The sequence below is a fragment of the Lissotriton vulgaris genome, chromosome 11 (assembly GCF_964263255.1).
Source record: "Lissotriton vulgaris chromosome 11, aLisVul1.2, whole genome shotgun sequence".
NCBI lineage: Eukaryota > Metazoa > Chordata > Amphibia > Caudata > Salamandridae > Lissotriton > Lissotriton vulgaris.
In genome coordinates, this window is record NC_141699.1 from 406,851,694 (window position 1) to 406,873,752 (window position 22,059).

A 22,059-nucleotide genomic window follows, 5' to 3' on the forward strand; every position below is an offset into this window, starting at 1 on the left:
AGCAACACAGGACTCTACTATCTGAAAAACATTTTTATTACGAATTTTTTAAAAAACTTAAAATTTAAATAAAAAAGCAAAGGTGCCAGTTATAAACTTTTTTTCTATACAAACCACACTTAAACTACACAAACATTAGAAATTCTACATTTTTAGGTATAACTTACATTTATAATTTATGCACCATCTTCGCATTATTATGAGGAGCACACCTCTATACTGCTGAAACTAGTTTGATGTTACACATAAACAATTTTAACCCCTTCGCCGCAGCACAAATTTCGCAGCATGGTGGGGGATGTGCCCAACGCTTACGTGCTCGTGACGGAACCACGCCATCATGAGTCACAGGCGGCGTGTGCTCATGACGGCGTGGTTCCGTCATGGTCACGTCGCCCACTCATTATTTCACCCGAACAGGCGGAGAATTAATGCAGCGTGGGCGGAGCGGCAGCCGCATGACTGAACTACGCCGTCATGAGCACACGCCGTCCGTGGCTCATGACGGCGTGGTTCCGTCATGCACATGCAAGGGGTTAAAAACATTTATTTTGGGTTTGCTGGAGGGATTTGTAGAGCGCAATAAGAAGTATTGGGACTAGGGAACTGGTAAATGAAAGATTTTCAGAATTTACCTGAAGGCAATGGATTCTTCTATTGTTCTAAGAGCTGGGGGGATTTTAGGCCATGGAATTGATCCCTGTCTTCGAAACTGCAGGAGTAAGGAATGAAGATTCTAGTCTATAAAATCCAGTGAATAGAACTTTGGGATTTAAATACTGTGTTCTTTTCTTGTACCACTACAGTTAATAAGGGGTTCGGACATAAAGGGGCCTGTTGAACCTTTAGTCCAATAAGTTACTGGCCCTCTATTCAGGAGTCCTCTCTCTCCTTGCTACTGTCTTTGACTAGTTCCTCATATATGACAGTTACCAACATTACCCAATTTTGGTAGCAGCATTCTCCTCTTTAGCCATTACTTACATTACACTGAATTGATTTTAAGACTGATCTCCTGCTGCATCTCCCACTATGTCAACAGTTCTAATTGTGGATGTCAGCATGGCTCCGCGTTCGTTCCTCCTCCTTTTTTAGGTTTCGCCTGGGGCACGGAGCTTTAGCTCCGCCCCCAGAGAAATCTTATGTCTCTACAGTGTACTCTTAGTCCCACCCTCTGTTCCATTGGCTAGCTCCATAAATGGAGGCTAGCCATTGGAACAGAGATCTGTCCGTCAAGGCCGGACCAGATTCGGGGGCGTTCCCGTGATTTTTTTCCCTCTCCACCCACTTCTGTTCGTCATCACGGCGGTGGGTGGGTGTTATTTTTTTTTCTTCGAGTGGGCCTGTTTTTTTTTTTTTTCAAAGTGTCTGTTGTTGGAGTTGGCTGCAAGATTCGAGTTCCCACGAGGCGATCAGGTAAGGAGCATGTTGTTTATAAATGTGCGTGCGTGCGTGATCCCCCCCCCTCCCGCTGTCCGTGCGCCGTTCCTGCCCGCCCCCGCCCCCCTCCCGCTGTCCTGTGCCCGTTCCCGCCCTCCTCCCTCCCTGTGCTCGTGGTGCTTGTTATATCCATGAAAGACGTGCCTGCAGTAGCTTCACTAGCGCCTTGCTACCCAATTGTACGAGTTTCTGGGTTGATTGACGGCAACGCACAGGGCCTTCGTGCTGTGACGCGCGGCTGCTGACGGCCTGTGATTGGTCACAAGCTCATAGTATATAGTTGCTGGAGGCGGCGCGGCCGCTCTCTTTCTTTCACGCAGTCCTTGTCCGAGGTTAGTTGGGGAGGCACTGAACGGGGCTACACATTAAAAATGTTCTAATGACTATTACCCGGTTCACCGGATGGTTGTGGATTTCCGTTGAATCGTGCGGGAGCCTCCCCGGCAGCTGTTCGTGCATGTTTAATGGCTCCAGCGTGGCTCACTTTTAAGTTGCCTTTAAGTGAGGCCTGTTCTGCGTTCTCATGTGGGCTCCTGGCGGGGTTTAGTGATACGTTGTTGGTGGATATCGTAGGCAGGTCATTCTTCTTGCTTGAGTTGTGCAGCGGGAGCTGTTATTTTGTGGGTGTCAACTTGCAGTTTATGACCGGCTTCTTTTCCTCAGTGACTGTGTAGGTTTGGCACGTTGTTTCTGGGCGAGGCTTTCTTTTGACAACCTGGTGAATTCTGGCAATTGTAATGTTACTTTGCTCACATCAAACTAAACCGATCTAACACCATGTAACTTTAATTTGTAACACAAAATTACACGGACGTATACTCTGGCATCTGACGTGGAGAGCAATTAGCAAATTTACACATTTCTAACGCCGGCTTTTGAGGGTATTAGCATCGAGCTGTGTGTAGTTCGATCAACTCACAGCTTTTCCTCATATCTATAATTTGGGGGATTACAAGGGCAATATGTATTTTAATAAATGTTCAGCTGGTTTTCTACCCAGGTTAGTTTGCCTTTCCACCATGAATGCCGCTCATACATGTTGGGGATTGGTTCAGGACCTCCCCATCTCTATATTCGGAGTGGAAACTTTCAATTTCTCTCCACTGAACGTTCCTACAGAACTCTCCATTCAAACAGTTGTAGGTCAATGTGTCTGTTAAAAGCCTACGGTTATTTGTCCACTTGGTTAGTGCCGTTCCTTTTAGAGACCAATGTATGGTGGAGGGTCACGGAGCGTTGGGGAGGGTTCACTGACCTAGCGTTTAGATCCGAATTAGGAGATCCTTAACTATTCTAACATGTTTGGCTGAGCTGCAACTTTGATATTATAGGAACTCTGGGGCGGATTAATCTTACTGTCACGCAAGGCACTCTGCTGCATAAGGGAGAGGGCAGGTTTGCGACATATGCACATATAATTGGTGCATTCCTTCTGCGCCAACACTCAAGCGCTGTTTTGCAGTGGTGCCTGCATTCGTTTTTTTGGAGGCACCTTCCTGCACAGAAGTAAGCCGCAAATCATTTTCTCTTTAAGTGTGCTGCATAATACTTTATAAACCTAAACAAGGAAAGATTTTCCTTTGTCTGCCTCTAGTACAATCAACACACTAATGTCTATCAGTGTTGGTAAATTTGGGAATGTGTCAAAATGCTTGGGTGGATGAGTGGGAAAACACATGTATTCCCCCCCCCCCCGTCCCTCCCCCACTCCCCCAGCCTCTAAGTTTGCCCCACGGCAGTGCCTTGCACTACAGTGTTGCAAAAGATTTACCAATCCACTTGGCGAGTCTGTAATTTGGTTTTCTGTTGTGCAAGGGCGATGCAAAACTATGATAAATCGGTCCCTCTACAGTTTTTCAGTCTGATGTGTATAGGTGAATGTTTGCTTTGTTTTGTGGGGGTGGTCCTAGATTGTGCCCTCGCTGCAATGGGTCCTTGAGGTTCATAACTTAGGCAAGTGCTTCTTGTTAGTCCTTTTTAGGTTTCGCCTGGGGCACGGAGCTTTAGCTCCGCCCACAGGAGAAATCTTACGTCTCTACAGTGTACTGCTTAGTCCCGCCCTCTGTTCCATTGGCTAGCTCCATAAATGAAGGCTAGCCATTGAAACAGAGATCTGTCCGTCATTCACGGACCAGATTCGTGGGCGTTCCTGCATTTTTTTTCCCTCTCCACCCTTTTTGCATAGTCATTGGGCTGTGGGCGGAGTTTCGTTTTTTTTTTTTGGGTGTTTGTTTTCCTCATTTCATGCCGACCACGGCCGCCAGAAGAAGTCCAGGTGAGTGCGTTCCTTTCCCGCCTCTCCCGCTGACCGTGTGCCTGGGCTCCCCCGCCCCCCAATCTGTTTGTGTCAACCATGTCCCCCCCTGCCCCCGCTGTTCGTGTCCCCATGTCCTCCCCCGCCCCCGCTGTTCGTGTCCCCATGTCCCCCCCCCCCCCCCCCCCCCGCCCCTGCTGTTCGTGTCCCCATGCCCCCGGTGTTCGTGTCCCCGTAGGTGCTTGTTTCGTAATTCTTTCAGTCTTTGCTTCGGCCTGTAACGGAAGTGCAATTTTCCAATCCTTCATGCTCTCGCCTCCCCCTTATGACCCGGAACAGGAAGCAGAGAGAGGGCAGGGAGAGGCGGTAGGAGATAGCAGCTGACAGTTTCCTCCGCATGTACTAGAATTAAAATCTATTTACCAAAATGCTAGATTGGAATGACGCATTGCTCTGGGGTAAGCAGTCCATTATCTAGGCATTTTCCTCTCTGGTGTAACCATCACCGTAACCCGGAGAAGAAAAGAGCTGTGCGCTTATGCGATTTTTATGTATAAAGCGAAAAGCGAGTTGCTAGATGCGTGTCACTGTGAGGGATGACGGAGTGTTGAGGTGTATGTGCGCGCGCTTGTGTGTGCTGCGCTTTTTTTGCTGCCGGATGGAAGTGCGTGCTGTGCTGTTTACGGCGAAAGATGCAGCTGAGTCTACGGACTTTATCCAACAATGGCAAAAAGTGCTGTTCAAAGGTTGGCTAACGTCGGCTTTGTGTCTGTAGGCTCATGGCACCCATTCTGCTCTTCATACCGAAAAAAGAGGACGAGGTTTGTTTATGAACTGTGCTTTCGGTTCTGTTCATTGGGAATGGAGGGAAGCAGAACTTAGAAAGCAGTGAACTCACAGGTCATTTGGGTAGCACCATTTTTTCAGTTTGATACACAGATGAGGTGTTCTGTATTCGAAAACAAATGTAAAAAAAACAGTGATAGTGCGTTTTATTTTTTAGTAATTTTGCTTAACGCACCTAGGCAACGGAGTGCTTTACAGGTAAGTGAGAGAAGGAAAACATGCATACCTAGAACAATAGGACATTGATTCTTCCCTCAAAATGGTTTGAAGGTAGTCTTTCTATTACGGCCACGATACAGATTCTTCATGCATAGTGCATTGGAGATAGTCATTCTTTTACCGCCTCCCGTTCCACCTGTACGGTATGTATTAGTATTTATAGAGAGTAACTCTAACTAGGAAGCAGCGAAGCTCTGTATATTACATGGGGTGAGAAGCAAACCGACCGTGTAGATCAAGTTGGATATGGTGCATTGGGATCTGAGTAGGATATGTACATCAAGTGGGCATTACACAAATATATTTCACGGCACAGGCAGATTAAGTGTCTTGCTCAGAATCACAGGATATTGAACCCAAGCCAAGATTAAAACCTGGGTTCCCAGGTTCTAAAGTGGAACTCTAGCCACTAGGCCACGGCCACAGCATCTCCTACCTATACAGAGTGGTATTGCATGGGTCCACCTTGAAGACCAACGGTCATGAAACTAGAAAAACCAAAACTGTCTACACCAACTCTAAAACATAGCGGTATACAGTTTAGCTGCATTCAGTTTTTGCAGCTACAGTGATGATATTGCCATTGGAAAATGTTGTCGGGAAAGTAAAATTTTGAGCTCCCTCTTGACGGTTCCGGAAAGAGGTGATCGTCGTCTCAATCAAGAGGAGAATGCTATTTTAGACATGTTGTTTGAGAGTTCTTACTTGCTTGAAACCTGGCGTTTCAAGCTGGAGATAGTCTGCCCGCCGGAATGCACCCGATTGACCAGAGATAAACAGTCTATTAGCTAGATCTTTGTGTGCTGCACAAACTGATGCATGAATAAAAACTTTCATGTTGATTTCCCTAGTGACATTTGGTGCTTTTTGTATACGTTTTTTGGGGGGGGTGGGGGGGGGGAGTGCAGTTGCAGTGATGCTGTTGATGGCGCGTGTTTACCGGCTCAGTTTATCATACTCACCTGGGCCCTTGAACATTCACACTTTGAACCGGTAATCCAACTTAACTTCCTGCCTATCAGAGTTTTATTCACCTTAGGACTTATACTTGTACACCATGACTTACCAAACCCTTGTCACTTGTGCTCTAAGTCCTAAATCTAAGGATCAAGGGAGTTAGAATAATAGGTAGAGAATAACATTTACCTTCATAAAATAACCACAGACTCAGGAACGTTTTAAACACTTTATCTATGCAATATTTTATGAGTCAAGAACAAAAGCAATGCAATCTGGGATTTTTCAAGTAAGAAAATAATTATTAATGCAAAAGAAAAGTATTCTGAGACTTCAAGCAAATAGTTTTAAACATTGGTACCTGGGAAGGGTGGAAAGGGAAAACGGTACAAGGACATACCACACAAATTATATTGACCTAGAATGGTACGAGGACCAACCCTGGCCAAGGGCTGGGACAAGAAAAGGCTCCCGACTAATCAGGTGCAAGACAGTACAGGGGGGGGGGCCCTCTGGCACTGAGAACTGTGCACGGGCGGCATGCTTGAATGGGTCTGGAGCGTGGGGGCCCTCTCCATGTAACTTTCGGAGGGGGGGTTCAAGTTTCGTTACGCCACTGTGCTCGGCAGCACTGCTTATTTATACGTGTTCAGCACGACAGCCCTGGCTATGCTTTCTCAGCAGCACTGCCCGCACCCTCTTTAGACTCCTTAGCAGTGCTCCGTGCCTGTTCTCAGCAGCATTGCCCCATACCCTGTGCACGACAGCTCTGGCTGTGCTTTCTCAGCAGCACTGCCCGTACCCTCTTTAGACTCCGCAGCAGTGCTATGTGCCATGTTTGTTCTCAGCAGCACTGCTCCCTGCCCTGTGAGTTCTCGGGAGCACTGCTCCCTGCCCTGTGAGTTCTCAGCAGCACTGCTCCGTGCCCTGTGCATTCTCATGAGCACTGCTCCATATCTTGTGGGACCTCAGCAGCGCTGTCACATGTGTGCCCATCAGCACTATCCTGTACCTCTTGTGCGCTCAGTGGCATCGCTTCGCCGACAGTGCGGGTAGAACAGTGACCCTGCAGACAGAGGCTCCGGGTTCAAGTGCCACCTGACCACATGGCCCAGTCTCAATCCGTGTACACAGACCACCAGGATCGGACTGGCCCGATTGGCTGGTCTGACAGATCAGTATAAGGGCCCTTTTCTTTGTTTTAGAAGTTTGTAGGCCTATTTATGGCGTGATGGGTACGTTTTTAGCAATGATCCCCTGCTATTACAACACACATTGGCCGCAGACAACACAGATGCATGCATGGAGCCTCCCATACTTTTTTAAAGAACAGCCCAACGTTGCTTTCCTTCAATTTGTGATTTTGTGTACACACTTCTTGTATTCTTTCCATGAGACAGTCGAAAGCATTTAAAGTGATTTTCAGTCCTTAGAATAGACTGCACTTTTTTGGTAATGTTCAGGTTAGCACTGTTGTGGTTCTGCTACAGTAGTTTGTAAAAAGAGGTTGTACATTTTGTATATTGCCTATTCCTTCTGCATTTTCATTTGTTATACTTTTTAGGTTTCGCCTGGCGTGTGTGTGTGTGTGTGTGTGTGGGGCTCTGGGTGTGTGTGTGTGTGTGTGGGGGGGGGGGGCGCTCTGGGTGTGTGTGTGTGGCTCTGGGCGTGTGTGTGTGGCTCTGGGCGGGTGTGTGTGGCTCTGGGTGTGTGTGTTGGGCTCTGGGTGGGTGTGTGTGTGGCTCTGGGTGGGTGTGTGTGGCTCTGGGTGGGTGTGTGTGGCTCTGGGTGTGTGTGTGTGTGGCTCTGGGTGGGTGTGTGTGTGTGTGGCTGTGGGTGGGTGTGTGTGTGGGGCTCTGGGTGTGTGTGTGTGTGTGGGGGGGGGCTCTGGGTGTGTGTGTGTGTGTGGGGCTCTGGGTGGGTGGGTGTGGGGCTCTGGGTGGGTGTGTGTGTGGGGCTCTGGGTGTGTGTGTGTGGGGCTCTGGGTGTGTGTGTGTGTGTGGGGCTCTGGGTGGGTGTGTGTGTGGCTCTGGGTGTGTGGGTGTGGTAGTAATTGCTGTCTGTTGAGCTCGTCCGTCGGGTACAATAGGTCTCACATTGCGAGAGATTAAGCTAGTGGCAATGTAAATGACAAAACCCAACACATAAACACAAATTTTGTCATTTACAATGCCAATAGCTCAAACTTTTCAAAAGGCGAAACCATTGCATTGTAAATGCTTGTTTGTCTTTCTTTCAATGCACCGCCTCCCACAATGATGCCATTTCCTTTGGATTCTCACTAATGGCATGTTCTCCTTTTCATCATTTCTACAGGATTAAAGTAGAGTCTCTTAACACCTGACCACCAGTTGGGGTTATATGGACCAGAATACACCCATACTTAAACTCCTTGTAGACTGAGGTGGTTTGTTTTGCAAGTCTCCAGCCGTTTTGCCTTCTTAATTCTGCTCCCTTTCTGGCACTGACATCGGCCTCATCCACCATGATGTTTGGTGTGATAGTCAGCCTTATAATGTGCCCTAAGTTGTCTGACTTCACTAGCACAAACACAGCTAAGTTTCCAGATATTGAACATCAAAATATTCTTTCTTTCCAGCCCACCAAATCTCCCAATAACACCCTGAATAATGCATCCGCGTCCTCGGAGGACACCTCCAGTATGAATTCTCCCCTCCGAACGAAATCTTCATATTTTGCACAGTTGAAATATGTAACATCTCTCTCTCACACACACACACTCCCGCCTACTCACCCACAACAGATGGCTGTCTGTCAGCTAAACATAGGACACTGTTCTTACAGTTATTTTCAAGGCAGTGCTCTCCATTACTGTCTCTCTACGCTTTTCATCAGTACTATGCTATGCAAGCCATTATCTCCTAGATGTACCATATTACCTGACATCCCATCCAAATTCAGGTCCTTCAGCCTCTCGCCCATCCACTGGAATGCTTTCCACAATTAAATCTGAGTAACTCTTCCCACTTCACACTATAAAGTCTGTTTATAAAGCCCACCTCCTCCATCGAGAAGATTAGCATGGCTGACAGTCTTCGCCCACTCCACCGGGATATCTGTCCCCTCACACCTAATATAACCCGTTGTAAATATGGAGCATTTACACTATATTCCATTGATTACCATTTCATTGTTATTTTCATTATCCACCAACTACAGTTTAGCAGCATAACTACCAATGGTATTACATGCATAATTATGGACATGTACAGTGTTTGTTTGAAATGCTGATTTTTTTTTAAAATCCGTTCAGTTAGCATTTTACATCACGACCTTCCTGAACTGAATCATAATTTGTTCAAATCTTCACGTCCCTTTTATTTATTTTTAGGTCACTCCAGACAAGGTAATGTTAAAGCTGATGTCTCTCAGAAGGCCGGCATCCATAGCACTCCAAAGGCTGGCACCCTGGCTTCTGACGATCATCTGAAGGAAGGCGCCCCTCAGAAGGAAGGCGCCCCTCAGAAGGAAGGCGCCCCTCAGAAGGAAGGCGCCCATCCAAACGCCGTTGCTCCTTCAAACGCCGTTTCTCCTCCAAACGCTGCTGCTCCTGCAAACGCCGTTGCTCCTGCAAACGCCGCTGCTCCTGCAAATGCCGCTGCTCCTGCAAATGCCGCTGCTCCTGCAAACGCTGCTGCTCCTGCAGAAGCCGCTGCTCCTGCAAACGCTGCTGCTCCTGCAAACGCCGCTGCTCCTGCAAACGCCGCTGCTCCTGCAAACGCCGCTGCTCCTGCAAACGCCGCTGCTCCTGCAAACGCCGCTGCTCCTGCAAACGCTGCTGCTCCTACAAACGCCCCTGCTCCTCCAAAGGCCATTGCTCTTCCACACGCCCCTCCGAAGGAAGTCACCCCTCCGAAGGAAGTCGCCCCTCCAAAGGAAGTCACCCCTCCGAAGGAAGTCACCCCTCCAAAGGAAGTCGCCCCTACGAAGGAAGTCAACCCTGCCCCTCCAAAGGCTGATGCTAATTCCCCAAAGACTCATGCAGCAGCTGGTCATGGGAAGTCTGATGAGGAGGCAGATAATGCCATCCCTGAAGCTGATAACCTAGCAGACGGGGAAGAGGAAAATGGCGATGAAGTAACAGATCAAAGTATTGACCAAGCACAAGATGCAGAGGGGGATGATGCAAACGGTGGAGATGAAGATGATAATGCTCCAGGTCAGAAGGAGGGGAAGTTAAATGACATTGGCGAATCTTCAGACAGTAAGCACGATAAGACTATCAATGTTTCCAAAGAGGAGTCCGAAAACAGTCATTTCTTTGCCTACCTTGTGACCACAGCCATTCTTGTTGCTGGTTTGTACATCGCCTACCACAATAAAAGAAAGGTATGTCTTGTTTTATGTCCTCTGTCTACCGAAGTACTTGTATTTAAAAGTGTAAAGTGCCCTTGTGCATACCAATGCCTTTCTATGAATATTTCTCACCGTTTCTTGTTTGCAGTGCTGTTACCTCTTTTAAATCAATCTGTATGAAATGTGAGTTTCCTGCCCAGATTTGCCAGGTTGGATAAAGCATAGATCTGATTCATTTAGATTGTATTGGTTAAGGTAACGGGAAGCCATTCTTTGTCTCTTTTAAGCAGCCCTCTTCTTTGCATGTTTCTCAGAAGAAATTAGCTCCTATTACTTAATTTAGGTAAAATTGAGCATATCGTTTGATTGTTGGGTGATTTACAGTTCACCAGCATGCTACGCAAGAGCCCTGTTTCCGTTTTGACATAGCACAGTAACCGTGTATTGAGGCAACACCTGTTTCATGACTTCTTCCATCAACGACTATGTAGCAAGCTCCAAAGTGGTTTCAAGAACTACAGAGTAACATTTTATTGTATGTTAACTGAGCCTAGATAAGCCAACATCATTATGAATTGGCACACTGAGACAACAAAGGACATGTATAACAGCAGTGTTTGCCAAGAAAAAAATCAGGTATTGAGCATGTTCTAGAAAGGGGTTTGGTTGCTGATGGAGTGCAGTTTCTGAGGCAGAGAATTTCACAGGTGGTGTGCCTGGATCAGAGAGGACCCATCCAAAAGGAGCTTTACAAAATCCGGGGATCTTGAGAAGAGGAACATTGAAAGACTTGATACATCAGTCGGGACCTCCTGTGTGTATTTATTATTTATACACCAGGCTCCTCTTCTGTGAATTTGAAGATCAGCATGTTGTAAGTTGTTCCTTGAAATTCATTCATCTGACAAGGAAGTATTCGGTTGCACCAACTGAGCTACTAAACTTTGCAAATGCTCAGGTGGAGCTTTTTCTTTAGTAGAAGTGAGAATCTGTGCTACCATAGCAGGGACTCTCATTATTTAAGAATAAATTTGGGTCTTGTTTCAAATACCCTCTACTCCCATCCCCAGGGACCAGTTGTTCAGTATAAAAATAAAGGTTGTCACCAAAGAAGGTTCCTCTGCCATAGAATTTAAAATAAAACCTAGCACCCTGATTCCAGAAAGTATGGGACTTCATGGAGGACAACTGTTCAAAGTGGGCACTTCAGAGTATGTACAGGTTTCTCATATGCTTGTTTTTCATTGAAGTGCAGTATTTGTATTTTACATTATGCCTCGTTGTGCTCTTCTTTGTTGGCTAGCATTACCAGAATGTTAAGTCAGTGGTCCTCATGAAGCCCATTATGGGTCAGAGATCAAAGATCAAAACAGTAGTCGATTTTGAATTGTGCTTTCCTTGCTGAATGCATGCCGTTTTAAATATGATGCATCAGTCGCATGTGAATTACATTGTAACTAATAAGTAAGTGGATCTTTTTGGCTATTTGTTTGCCGGTTGTATTCTAGGCACGTTAAACCCTGATGTGTCACATTTGGAACTAGTAGAATGTGTGGGTATAGGGCACACCTTAGTCACAGCCACACTGATTACGTTTTCTTCTTGAGAATTTGTCTGTGAACATTAATTTGCACCATATTCATATTCTGGTATGGGTTTTTGTATTCACAATACTAGTCTAGATCTTCAATGTGTGTGTAGATCTTGTCAACTACGTATTTCTAAAACAATTGGACCTTTGTCACAATTACAGCATTCGGAAACAAGTTTCGTATGTCATAAAAACGTTCACCTTCTTGTCTTGTGATAGATATTAAAAGTTAGTGTGACACATAACGCTCAATAACTTCTATTTTCATTCAGTGCTTTTTAGGTCTCGCCTAGGCAGCGCTTAGGTTTGGACTTTAACCTCTGCTCATTTTCTACCCATCTTTTTAATTGGCTCTTGTTACTCTCCTCTGTAAATAGTGGCTTTTGGTTCGGATGTACGACATTACAACGCATGCTTTTACATCGCATGCTTTTACAACGCGGGTTTTACAACGCATACCATTACAACGCATAGTGCTTTGGGGCGCTAGATAGTGAATAGTTTAATTTACTATTCCAACTCCAGTCCCCATGGATAGTAGGGAAGGTGTTGGACAGTAAATTAAACCTATTCCCTATCCTAGAGCGCCCCCCAGCACAATGCGTCGTAATGGTAGTGTGTTGTAACAGTTTCGTTGTAAGTGATGTTTCCCTTTGATTCGACAATAGGCTTAGTTGTCCCTCCTTAGTACCTCCTTTTGTAACCTCCCATGAGGACTTCCCCTGTTACATGTGTTGTTAATCCACATGGTTTGATTACAGCATGGGAGCACTATTTTCTGAAAGCACTTTCTCCTTCCTGCCGGCAGGACATGCTCTTCCCCAATGCATTTTTTTTCCCCAGTGTGGCAAGCCTCAGCTGCATAAATGTCAGCCACGCCTTTCTTACCTTCTTTGCGGCTTGCCAAACTCGGTCACATGCTTTTCTTTTACTACTTCTTTAATTTTGGTACAAACACGGCATGTCTGCGCTTTAGCTTTAAACATCTAAAGCTAAAGCGTGTGTGCAACAATTGCTTCAAAATTAAATTAAACTGAGAAATCATGTGGCTGCATGCTTTTTTTTCTATTTCTTTACTTATGTTGCACTCGCGCTTTAGCTTTAAACATCTTAAAGCGCGGGTGCCGCAATTGCTTCAAAGTTCAACAACTAGAAGGAGAGAAATGCCCTTCTTGCCTTTTTTTCAAGTTTCTTACTTTTGTCATAAGCACAGCATGCCCCGATTTAACTTTAAACATCTTAATCTAAAGTAACGGTGCCGCAATTGCATCAAAAGTAAATAAATAAAAAAAGAAAATAGAGCTGCACGCCTTTTTTTTTCTATTTTACAACTGTACTCTGCACCATGGAACTCTGCACCCTGCGCCATTATACTCTACGCCACCCTACTTTATGCCACTGCACTCTACGCGACTCTACTCTGCATCACTCTATTCTAGGCCCCTCTACTATATTCTGGACCACTCTACCCCACTGCAACTATGCCACTGTGGACTGCATCACTTCACTCTATCTGCACTACGCCACTGAACTTTTCACCACTGCATTCTACTCTGCACACAATGGCACTTTCTAACCACGCTGTGCCACTGCACTCTACACCACTGCACGTATCGCCATTGCACTCTACTCTGCGCCACTCAACTGCACCACTGCACACCACTCTAGGCAACTATGCCTCTGCACTCTCTTCTGCACCACTGCCCTCTCTTCTGCACCACTGCCCTCTCTTCTGCACCACTGCCCTCTCTTCTGCACCACTGCACTCTACTCTGCACCACTGTGCTCTATTCCGCTATACTCTACACCACTTTACTTAATACCACTGCACTTTAGGCCATTCTATTCTGCACCACTCTACTCTACTGCACTTTGCCATTGTGCTCTTCACCACTTTCTCTACTCTGTAGTACTTTAGGCCACTATATGCCACTCTACTTTGCACCACTCTACTCTGTCATTCTACTCTGCACCACTCTGACACTACGCTACTCTGCACCAATCTACGCCATTCTACCTACAGCCACTGCACTCTACTCTACAACCACTGCACTCTACTCTACAACCACTGCACTCTACTCTACAACCACTGCACTCTACGGCCACTGCATTCTACAGAACTCCACTGTACTCTCCTCTACTCCATGCCACAATACTCTACTCCATACCACTCCACTCTATGCTGCTGTACAACTTGGCAAAGCCAATAGTTCACACGTAGTTGAGACCTATTTGCTTTGCCAATGCTTGTTTTTAATAACAACAAAGTACTTTATTTAACAGATAAGTAAATGGCACATTTAGAATTCGAAATCATCTTCTGCTCCCAAGTTTCAACATTGAATTCTTTATTCATCCCTCATGTTAGGCTCTAGATTTGTTGTTAACTTTGAGCTCCAAAGCCAATGTTACCCTACTGGGTAGGCTTTGGATCAACTCTGTACATTTAGAAGCGCTCAGGTCTCTTCAGTTACAAATGAGTGAATCGGTGGTGGTGGTGGGGGGGCGGGGGGGGGGGGGGCACAGCCCAGTTACTAAAATTCAGGTAACAGAAAGAGACAAACTGGTCCATTTTGCTTGCAGATGGTACTTGAAGGAAACAGTAGGACAGGTGCCATCTTATGCCCCAATGAGGTTTCCCAAAACATTTAAGTGCCTCTCAGTCAGTCGCAATAGTGGATTTTCAATGGAAAAGCCACCACAGATCAGGTTCACAATTTTAGATACAGGCAACTGACCAGATAAAAAGGAAAGAGAGTCCACAGGTTTAACTGGCGATAACACAACAACTGTAAGGTCCAGAGTGATGGTTCAGATGTTCCCTAAATCGGCACAACATCCTCTACCAAATGGGACCAGATACCCCACCGGAGTTGTGAAGATAGATTGTCACCTGGCAGTGGCAACCCATAATTGGAGCATGGTGGGGGCGGGGGGGAGGCCACACTTGCACACTCACTTACACCCATGCATTTAGATTCAATCTGAGCGCTCCTCAACCCAGCGGGAGAAAGTGAGAGTACTCTTGTCTTCTGCAGCCCATTCAGAGCTGAATTCTCTCTCCCCACTTGGGGGCAATCCCTTGACCAAGGGGCGACACCTCCCTGCAACGGTTTAGCTCCACAATCCATCAGTCTGAGGATAGAGAATTCTGAATTTTTGTCATCCAAAATGGACACCGCTGCTACTGACGGGACATCCAGGCCTAGCAGGTTGTCCCTGCTTTGGGGCCCTGGAGGTGCTCAGTTTGGAAGCTTGTGCAGAGGCCCACACAGGTTGTCAGACGCGCACCCAGCACCTTTGGAGCAGGAGCATCAGCCCTGAAGACACATAGGGCCTGAAGTGGCAGCTGAATCACGTGCTTGGCTGCTGCCTAGGCACACAAGATGAGTTAGCTCACCCTTCAATGCATCGCTGGAGCCACAAAATAAAGCACAGTGATCTGGACCCCAGCAACAACACGTGGGCCCTGCAGTCAACAACTGAAGAGGAGATGGCAGGGGCTGCTGGACTAAATGCAAGTTCCATCATAGGACCATAGACGTGGCCCTACAAGTGATGCAGTTGCCAGTGTACTGAGGTGAACTAGGAGCCCCCGAACACTCAGGCTTCTGCACCAACCTCTTGAAGAACATTGCTGCTGGGGGAGCAACGGAGGCCAGAATTGATATAGCTGCTACATAGAAAATGCATCCTCATCTAAAATATACAGCACCAAGAAAGAAAAAGCATTTACAATGCAATGGTTTTGCCTTTGTTAAAGTTAGAGCTATTGGCATTGCTCTTGACATTATTTTTATTTATGTTTTTTTTAACATAAATAAATGGCATTGTCATTTAAAATGCCAATAGCTTAATCTCTCGCAAATGCCACACACAAACACCCACACAGAGCCCCCCCCACACACACAGACCCCCCCCACACACACCCACACAGAGCCCCCCCCCCCACACACAGAGCCCCCCACACACACAGCCACACAGAGCCCACCACCACACACACACAGCCACACAGAGCCCCCCACACACTGCGAGCCCCCACACATTGCAGGCAACAGAGGCACGTAAACAGCTCTTAGGCATAAGGCATTCTGAATCATAATTTGAGTAAGCTGAGGTGGGGTTGCTTTTGGAGAATTGTATGCTAGGAATGTCATTCTATTGTAGAAGACCAAGGCAAAAAAAAGTAGAAATAATATTTCAACAACAATAGAAAATGTAAGGGAAATATATTTGGAGTTTCAAGATCATAGTTCTGACCTATAGAGAGAATATTTCAACTAGGAAGTTAAGCTACTTTGTTTAAGGATATCCAATTCCCTAAATTAACACTTTAGAAAATACTGGAATAAAAAAAGGAAAATCTGCAGAGCCAGTTGGTTTTTCCGGAAAAGATATACTAGTTATTAGAGGAATAATGAGTTACTGTAGTTCAAGAAGTTATAAACCAAAAATGGGAACATAAGGACGGGGACAACCATAAATGTTCAGAAGCTTCCATCCCCTTAATAACAGCAACTCAGAAATCCCATGAACTATATGGCACGTAGACCAATCCGAACACAAGTCAAAGACCAAGATATTAGAACATGTGTTAAACATTTTTTTTACCTTGCACTGTTCTAGATAAATAAAAAGTGTGTCATTCCAAACAGATACCAAAGCCATGCCAGGATTGCTGCCACCAACCCCACTTTTACAGCTTGGTTACATCAGGTGGTCGATATCATCAAAGTCACCAAAGGTTACAACAGGGTCAAAAGGACTGACTTAAGGTAGCTGCAAAGAAGTTCTGTGAAATATGCAGACTGTATCAACAATAAGTCTGACTTACCTCCTCATTTCCAGACTTCGAAAGAAATAGTTCTTAAAATTGGTAATCTCTCAGGCCACTTCTACAAGCATGAGAAGTCAGGGCGTATGATCTGGGTTCAAGTTGCATCCTGATGAGACAGGACCCAGAGTTGTTATCGTCTTTATTCTCATCAGACCAAATGATATATGTTAACTATGGTAGAATAAATTGCCATCATCTGTATGGCCCAAATGAAAGGCAAAAGTATATTCAATAAAATAATGATCTGTCCCAAGTTCAATTCCTTTTTCAAGAATAACCTTCTGGATGAAGATAACTAATATTCAAAGAAAGCACAATTCAGAAAGTTCATTTTGGCCTCAAAAGGGGTTAGGATGCCAAAGGAAGAAACTAATCAGAACTATATAACAAGCATTTTCAATTGAACAGGTCCGGCAATTGCAAGATCTAGAGCCATTGGCATTGACTCGCGCGGGGTGAGGGGTGGGGGGGACTTGGGGGCGGGGGGGAGGACGACGGGACTTTGGGGTGCGGGCAGGGGGGGGAACCGCGCAGGGTGTTAAAAAGTACATTTTTAAAAAATAAGAAACTCTCTTACCTCGTGAAACATCCCTGGCTTGTGTGCACAAGTAATCACACGCTGGGTAAGGACACCCTGCCAACGCTCGCCGCACAAGCACGCCCAGAAGACACATGTGCAACTGCACAGCCCCCGCCAGAGTTTCCACCCGGGCTTGTAGAAGTTACACACACACACACTCGACAGGAACTCGCACTTGTATGAGGAATACCCCCTCTTCCCCCCCCCCCCCCCAGAAGTTCTCTCAAGCGATAACAGACTGTGTTAAATAAGTGTGAAAGAGGGAGGAAGGTGAGCACTGACCTTTGAGCATTTCGATAACACGCATGTTTTTCTAGAGCACCCACTAACCCCTCCTCACCTTGATAATGGATCTCCTGGCTCCGGCAGCCGCAGACAGCGCACGTTTTCCTCCAAGTCTGATTCCCAATCTGCATGTTTGATCCTCTGCAGCCCCCCACCCCTGCACGTGCTTCATGTTTGATCCTCTGCAGCCCCCCACCCACACCCCTGCACGTGCTTCCCGTATCCGCTGTAAGCACATATTCTTTTTCACCCTGTCCATTTAAACAGCTTGCTCCTCCCTCACAATTGAGGCACACAAGTGCATCTGTGCACGCAGCAGAGAGGCCAAGGACTGGTTGTGCAGGTAGGGGGGCGGGAACGGGGCCGGGGAGACACGGAGAGCGAGGCAGCGGTAGGTGGGCGGGAACTGGGAGCCGAGGCAGCGGTAGGGGGGCGGGAACGGGGCCGGGGAGACACGGAAGCAGAAAGGCGCGGAAACCTACCCCTGGCCATGGCCATCTCAGGTAAACTGCCTCTGGAGCCGCACACGTTTCCCAAAGTCCTAAAGCCATTACCCAAATAACCGTATTTGCACAATGAGAGCCATGAACTTTCAAGGAGAGCACAGCGGCGAGATGTGTGTTTACAAAGCCTCATGTAGAGCTGCCTATTGTCTGCTCGTTTATTGCACAGTAACGGTAGCTGTTAACTGCCCTTACTCCTCACATCCTTGAAGTTCAGCGATATCCTGTACTTGCCAAGTTGTTTGGACTGTTTCTTTGCATTTTACAGGCATGTGTGGTTGTTAGTAATTTACACCTGTGTCAATTAGTCATTCGTCTTTTTTCACATTATAAGTATTTTCTATTCGTTATATCACTATAAGGGTATTCGGTCTATCACTATAAGGGTGCATTAATCTTTTTTGCGTAGTCTATCGCCTGTTTAGATCGCCACATTTTGGGGTATTTACACCTGACCTTGCAAGTCAATGTCCTTCTTTATTGTGGTGTGTTTTCCTGCGAAGCAAAAACATCTAAATAGACAATGTACTCTGAAATAGGTGCCTCCATGGCGCAAGTAAAATCTTGAAATCTTTGTGCAGGGAGGCCCGCAGTCCTCTGGGTTTCTGTGGTGTCCGCATTCACAGACAAGCATGTTATTCGAACAGGTACATGCCTTCTCACAAACATGTCTGAAAACAATTCATAGTTTGTACTGCTTTCAGAGTTTTATTTGCTTTTCCAAGTGTGTAAACGTGTGCACCACACGGACAGGCACGTTCTGAATTGTATACAACAGCACAGGTGGCAAGTGTTTTAATAAGTCAGAATCAGTGTCAACAAGTGTGGGGGGGGTGGGGAGCGCGGGGGTCGACATATTTCTCTTCCTAATTCGGAGTCTTTAGGCAAGTTTATCTGGACGCTCTGCAGTCACCTGTACAAGAAAAGATTCAGCTCAAGTGATCGCTGGTAATATTCTCCAATTTACAACTGATCGCCATGATGCATCACAGCAAAGACTTTAGCAGATAATTTGTTTTTTTATTGTTGTTGCACTCCATAAGAGTGCATGTGCTAGCGTGCTGTCTCCCCTTCTCCCCAGTCCTTAGTTGCACCGGCCTTCCTCACCACTCCCACGTCAAGGCTGTTTCCACCCGCCCGCTGCCCCCGTCAGAGCCCTTCAAATGCTTGCATTTTCCAAAGGTGCAAAATAAATATTTGATTGAAACCACCTCACAGGGGTGAGACAAGAGACACGGGTGTGTGCGTGTGCATGCATGTGTGTCTCAGTGTGCACATATAGGCAGTGGTAGGGGGGTGGGAACGGGGCCGGGGAGACACAGAGAGCGAGGCAGCGGTAGGGGGGCGGGAACGGGAGCCGAGGCAGCGGTAGGGGGGCGGGAACGGGGCCGGGGAGACACAGAGAGCGAGGCAGCGGTAGGGGGGCGGGAACTGGGAGCCGAGGCAGCGGTAGGGGGGTGGGAACGGGGCACAGAAAGGCGTGTGCCGGCTCAATGCCGGACCAGATTAGGGGGCGTTCCTGAGGGCTTTTGGCTGACGTAGCGTGACGTAGCCAAAAGCCAAAAAATCTCGGGAACGCCCCCGAATCTGGTCCGGCATTGACGGACAGGCCCGTCTTCCAATGGCTAGCCTCCATTTATGGAGCTAGCCAATGAAAGACTGGGGCCGTTCCTGTCTCCCGTACTATTCTCATTAGGTTTTCACCTGCGCGAAAAAGATGCGCAGAACGCATCTTTTAGCCAGGCAAAACCTAAAAACGGCCTGAACTTAGAGACCTAAAGGATCCAATTGATCTGTCTCCTGTGGGGGCTTGAACTTAATGCACTGTCACCTCCTGTCCCAGCCTTGCTGTGTGAAGCATAGGGTGAATGCATAGTCGCCCAGAAACCCGGAGCAGTCTGAGAGTGCCACACAATGTGGCCTTGGCGGGCCACTTCAAATTGCCAGCAGTACTACCCACCTAGAGACATCTATTCCCACAAGACCACTTGCAGAGGGAAGACTAAACACACTTGTTGGGTAAGAAAGCAGATCCAGTTCCATGTAGATTAGATAAGTAGGTTTATTGAGAAGGATGTGATGAAGAGCCCATCAGGAGCAGCCTTGCTGCTGCTCAGCCCGTCCTCCAATTGACTCTCTCACTCGCCAACATTGCACAGCCAACTCACATACCAACATTCCACCACCACAGTCACACTGGCTGAGCAGCAAGTATAACAACACTACTCAAGCACCCTATCTTTCTGTCACAAGACTGTCTCCTGAATATCTTAACGCATACATATAACCAGACTTCTATTGAAAAGAGAAGACTATTGGGCGCTTATCAGGACTTGGATCGACCTTTTGGCATATCTACATATAGACCTATCTTCCTTGAGAGCTTCTAATACGATATCTTTTGAGTTTTTTTTGGAGTATCTACACTTCCCTGTATGTTTACAATGCACAGTAGGTCCTGACTACCAAACAAAACTTTTGAGACACTTCTCCGACACATCCATTACGTGGCTTCCTGATGAAGGCAATCTGCTAAAACGCATGTAGAAAACTATACGTAGAATCAAGTTTTTTGGCCACAAACTATCATTGTTGCATCATAAGTCTTTATTTCCTATTTTACTATGAGTTGTGAGTAGAATCAGTTGATATTTTTAGGTCGAGCAGACCTTACTCTCAATGCGTGAGCATTGAGAGTGTCTGCTTCAGACCTTTTGTGGCCCGTAGGCCCGTGTTATTGGGAATGAGGACACCAATCTGTCACGAGCGTTTTTCCTCGCAGTTTTCACCGCGGGAGCGAGCGTCTGACCTGCGCATGCGCAGAGTTCCCGCGCATGCGCAGAGTAACTCAGCCCTTGCTCACACAGACGCAGGCAGGCAGCCCCCACCCCTCTGCATGCACGCACGCACACACAGGCGAGCGCATGCACACGCAGGCACACACATACAGGCACACAGACACTCGCTCACACACACACACCTTCCCCACAGTCACACGCACGCACACATACATACAAAGCCCGCTCGCCCGCACTCGCGCCCCCCCCCCCCCCCCCCCCCCCCCCCCCGTCAGCAACCCACTCACCGGCTTTCTTCTTGCGGCGGCTCTTCTCAGCTGCAGGGCCCGGCAGCATGACTCTTCTTCCCTCCTTCGGCACCGGGGCGCAGAGTAGGCTCCTGCCTGCTCCGGTGCTCCAAACAGGGCCCCATCCAATCGCGGCTCTTCCGTGGGAGGCGGGGTAGGCTCCCGCCCTCCTACTTCCTGTTGTCGCGCCGGCCTGCCTGTCTTCCTGGTCGCAGGCCGGCAGAGATTTGCGGTATTTATTTATTTATTTATTTATTTATGCATTTTTCTCTTCTGGGGTGCATTAGTTGTCTGTGTTTTACGTCGCACTACTTGCTGTTTTTGAATAAGTATAAGTGCGCTAGGTTGCAAAGATGTTTTTGAAGTTACTATGAATGGAAAAGGAATTGCATTTGTTGGCATTTTATTTTGGGTAGTCTTTCAGAATAGGAGGATCCCATTTTTTTCTGGCTGAGGGACACACGTGTCGCAGGCCCCACATTTTGAAGGCGTTATCGCCTGTCCCGTTGGCTGGTATGTGAAGCGAGGTTCTTCTCCGAGACTGCCATGGGGAGAGGCTGCCTTACGGCCAGAGCTGCCGACTTCGAAGCTGTTGAACCAGGTTTGAGCTCGGCGTCTACTCAGCTTCTCCCCGAATGTGTCCCTGTGTAACTGGTGCTCATGTAGGCTCTCCGATAACTCCGGGTCGAGTTCCCGCTGTATAAATCTAGAAAAAAACAAAGCTGCCACCAGCAAAAAGAAAGGGCGGGGTGGAAGTCAGCATCTCCGAGGGGAGTTCAATCTCTAAAGAAACTTTTCTCTCCGATTTAACTTCCTTTGCGTCAAAAACGTGTCATTACTGTCGATATCGCCGGCAGCAACAGCGGCTCTTATCTTTCCACTGCAGCTGCTAAAACGTTGACTTTTCCATACGTGGGTCAGTGTTCCTTGACGTCAAATGCTCTTTTCCAAAGGTAAGGTAAACCCCATTTCGAAACAGCTCTCCATATCGACGTCACAGATGACCTTAGAGTACACGTCACGCCGATGAAGTCGATGCTCCCGCCCCGCACATCAGAAGTCTACCTACACATGAAGATGTAGATGACGAGCCCTCCAGGGGGCCTAACGAGTGTCGATGTCATTAGCCGACTAGAGCGGGGAAC

At 47.1% G+C, this 22,059-nt stretch overlaps 1 protein-coding gene across 1 annotated transcript in view; it reads left to right on the top strand.

The window, feature by feature from the left end:
* The window catches only part of TGOLN2 (trans-golgi network protein 2), a 137,627-nt gene that overhangs the window by 13,202 nt on the left and 102,366 nt on the right, over nucleotides 1–22,059 (top strand). Inside the window, exon 2 of the mRNA XM_086943452.1 lies at nucleotides 9,069–10,066. Coding sequence (XP_086799578.1) covers nucleotides 9,069–10,066 — 998 coding nt within the window. The remainder of the gene's footprint in view (nucleotides 1–9,068; nucleotides 10,067–22,059) is intronic.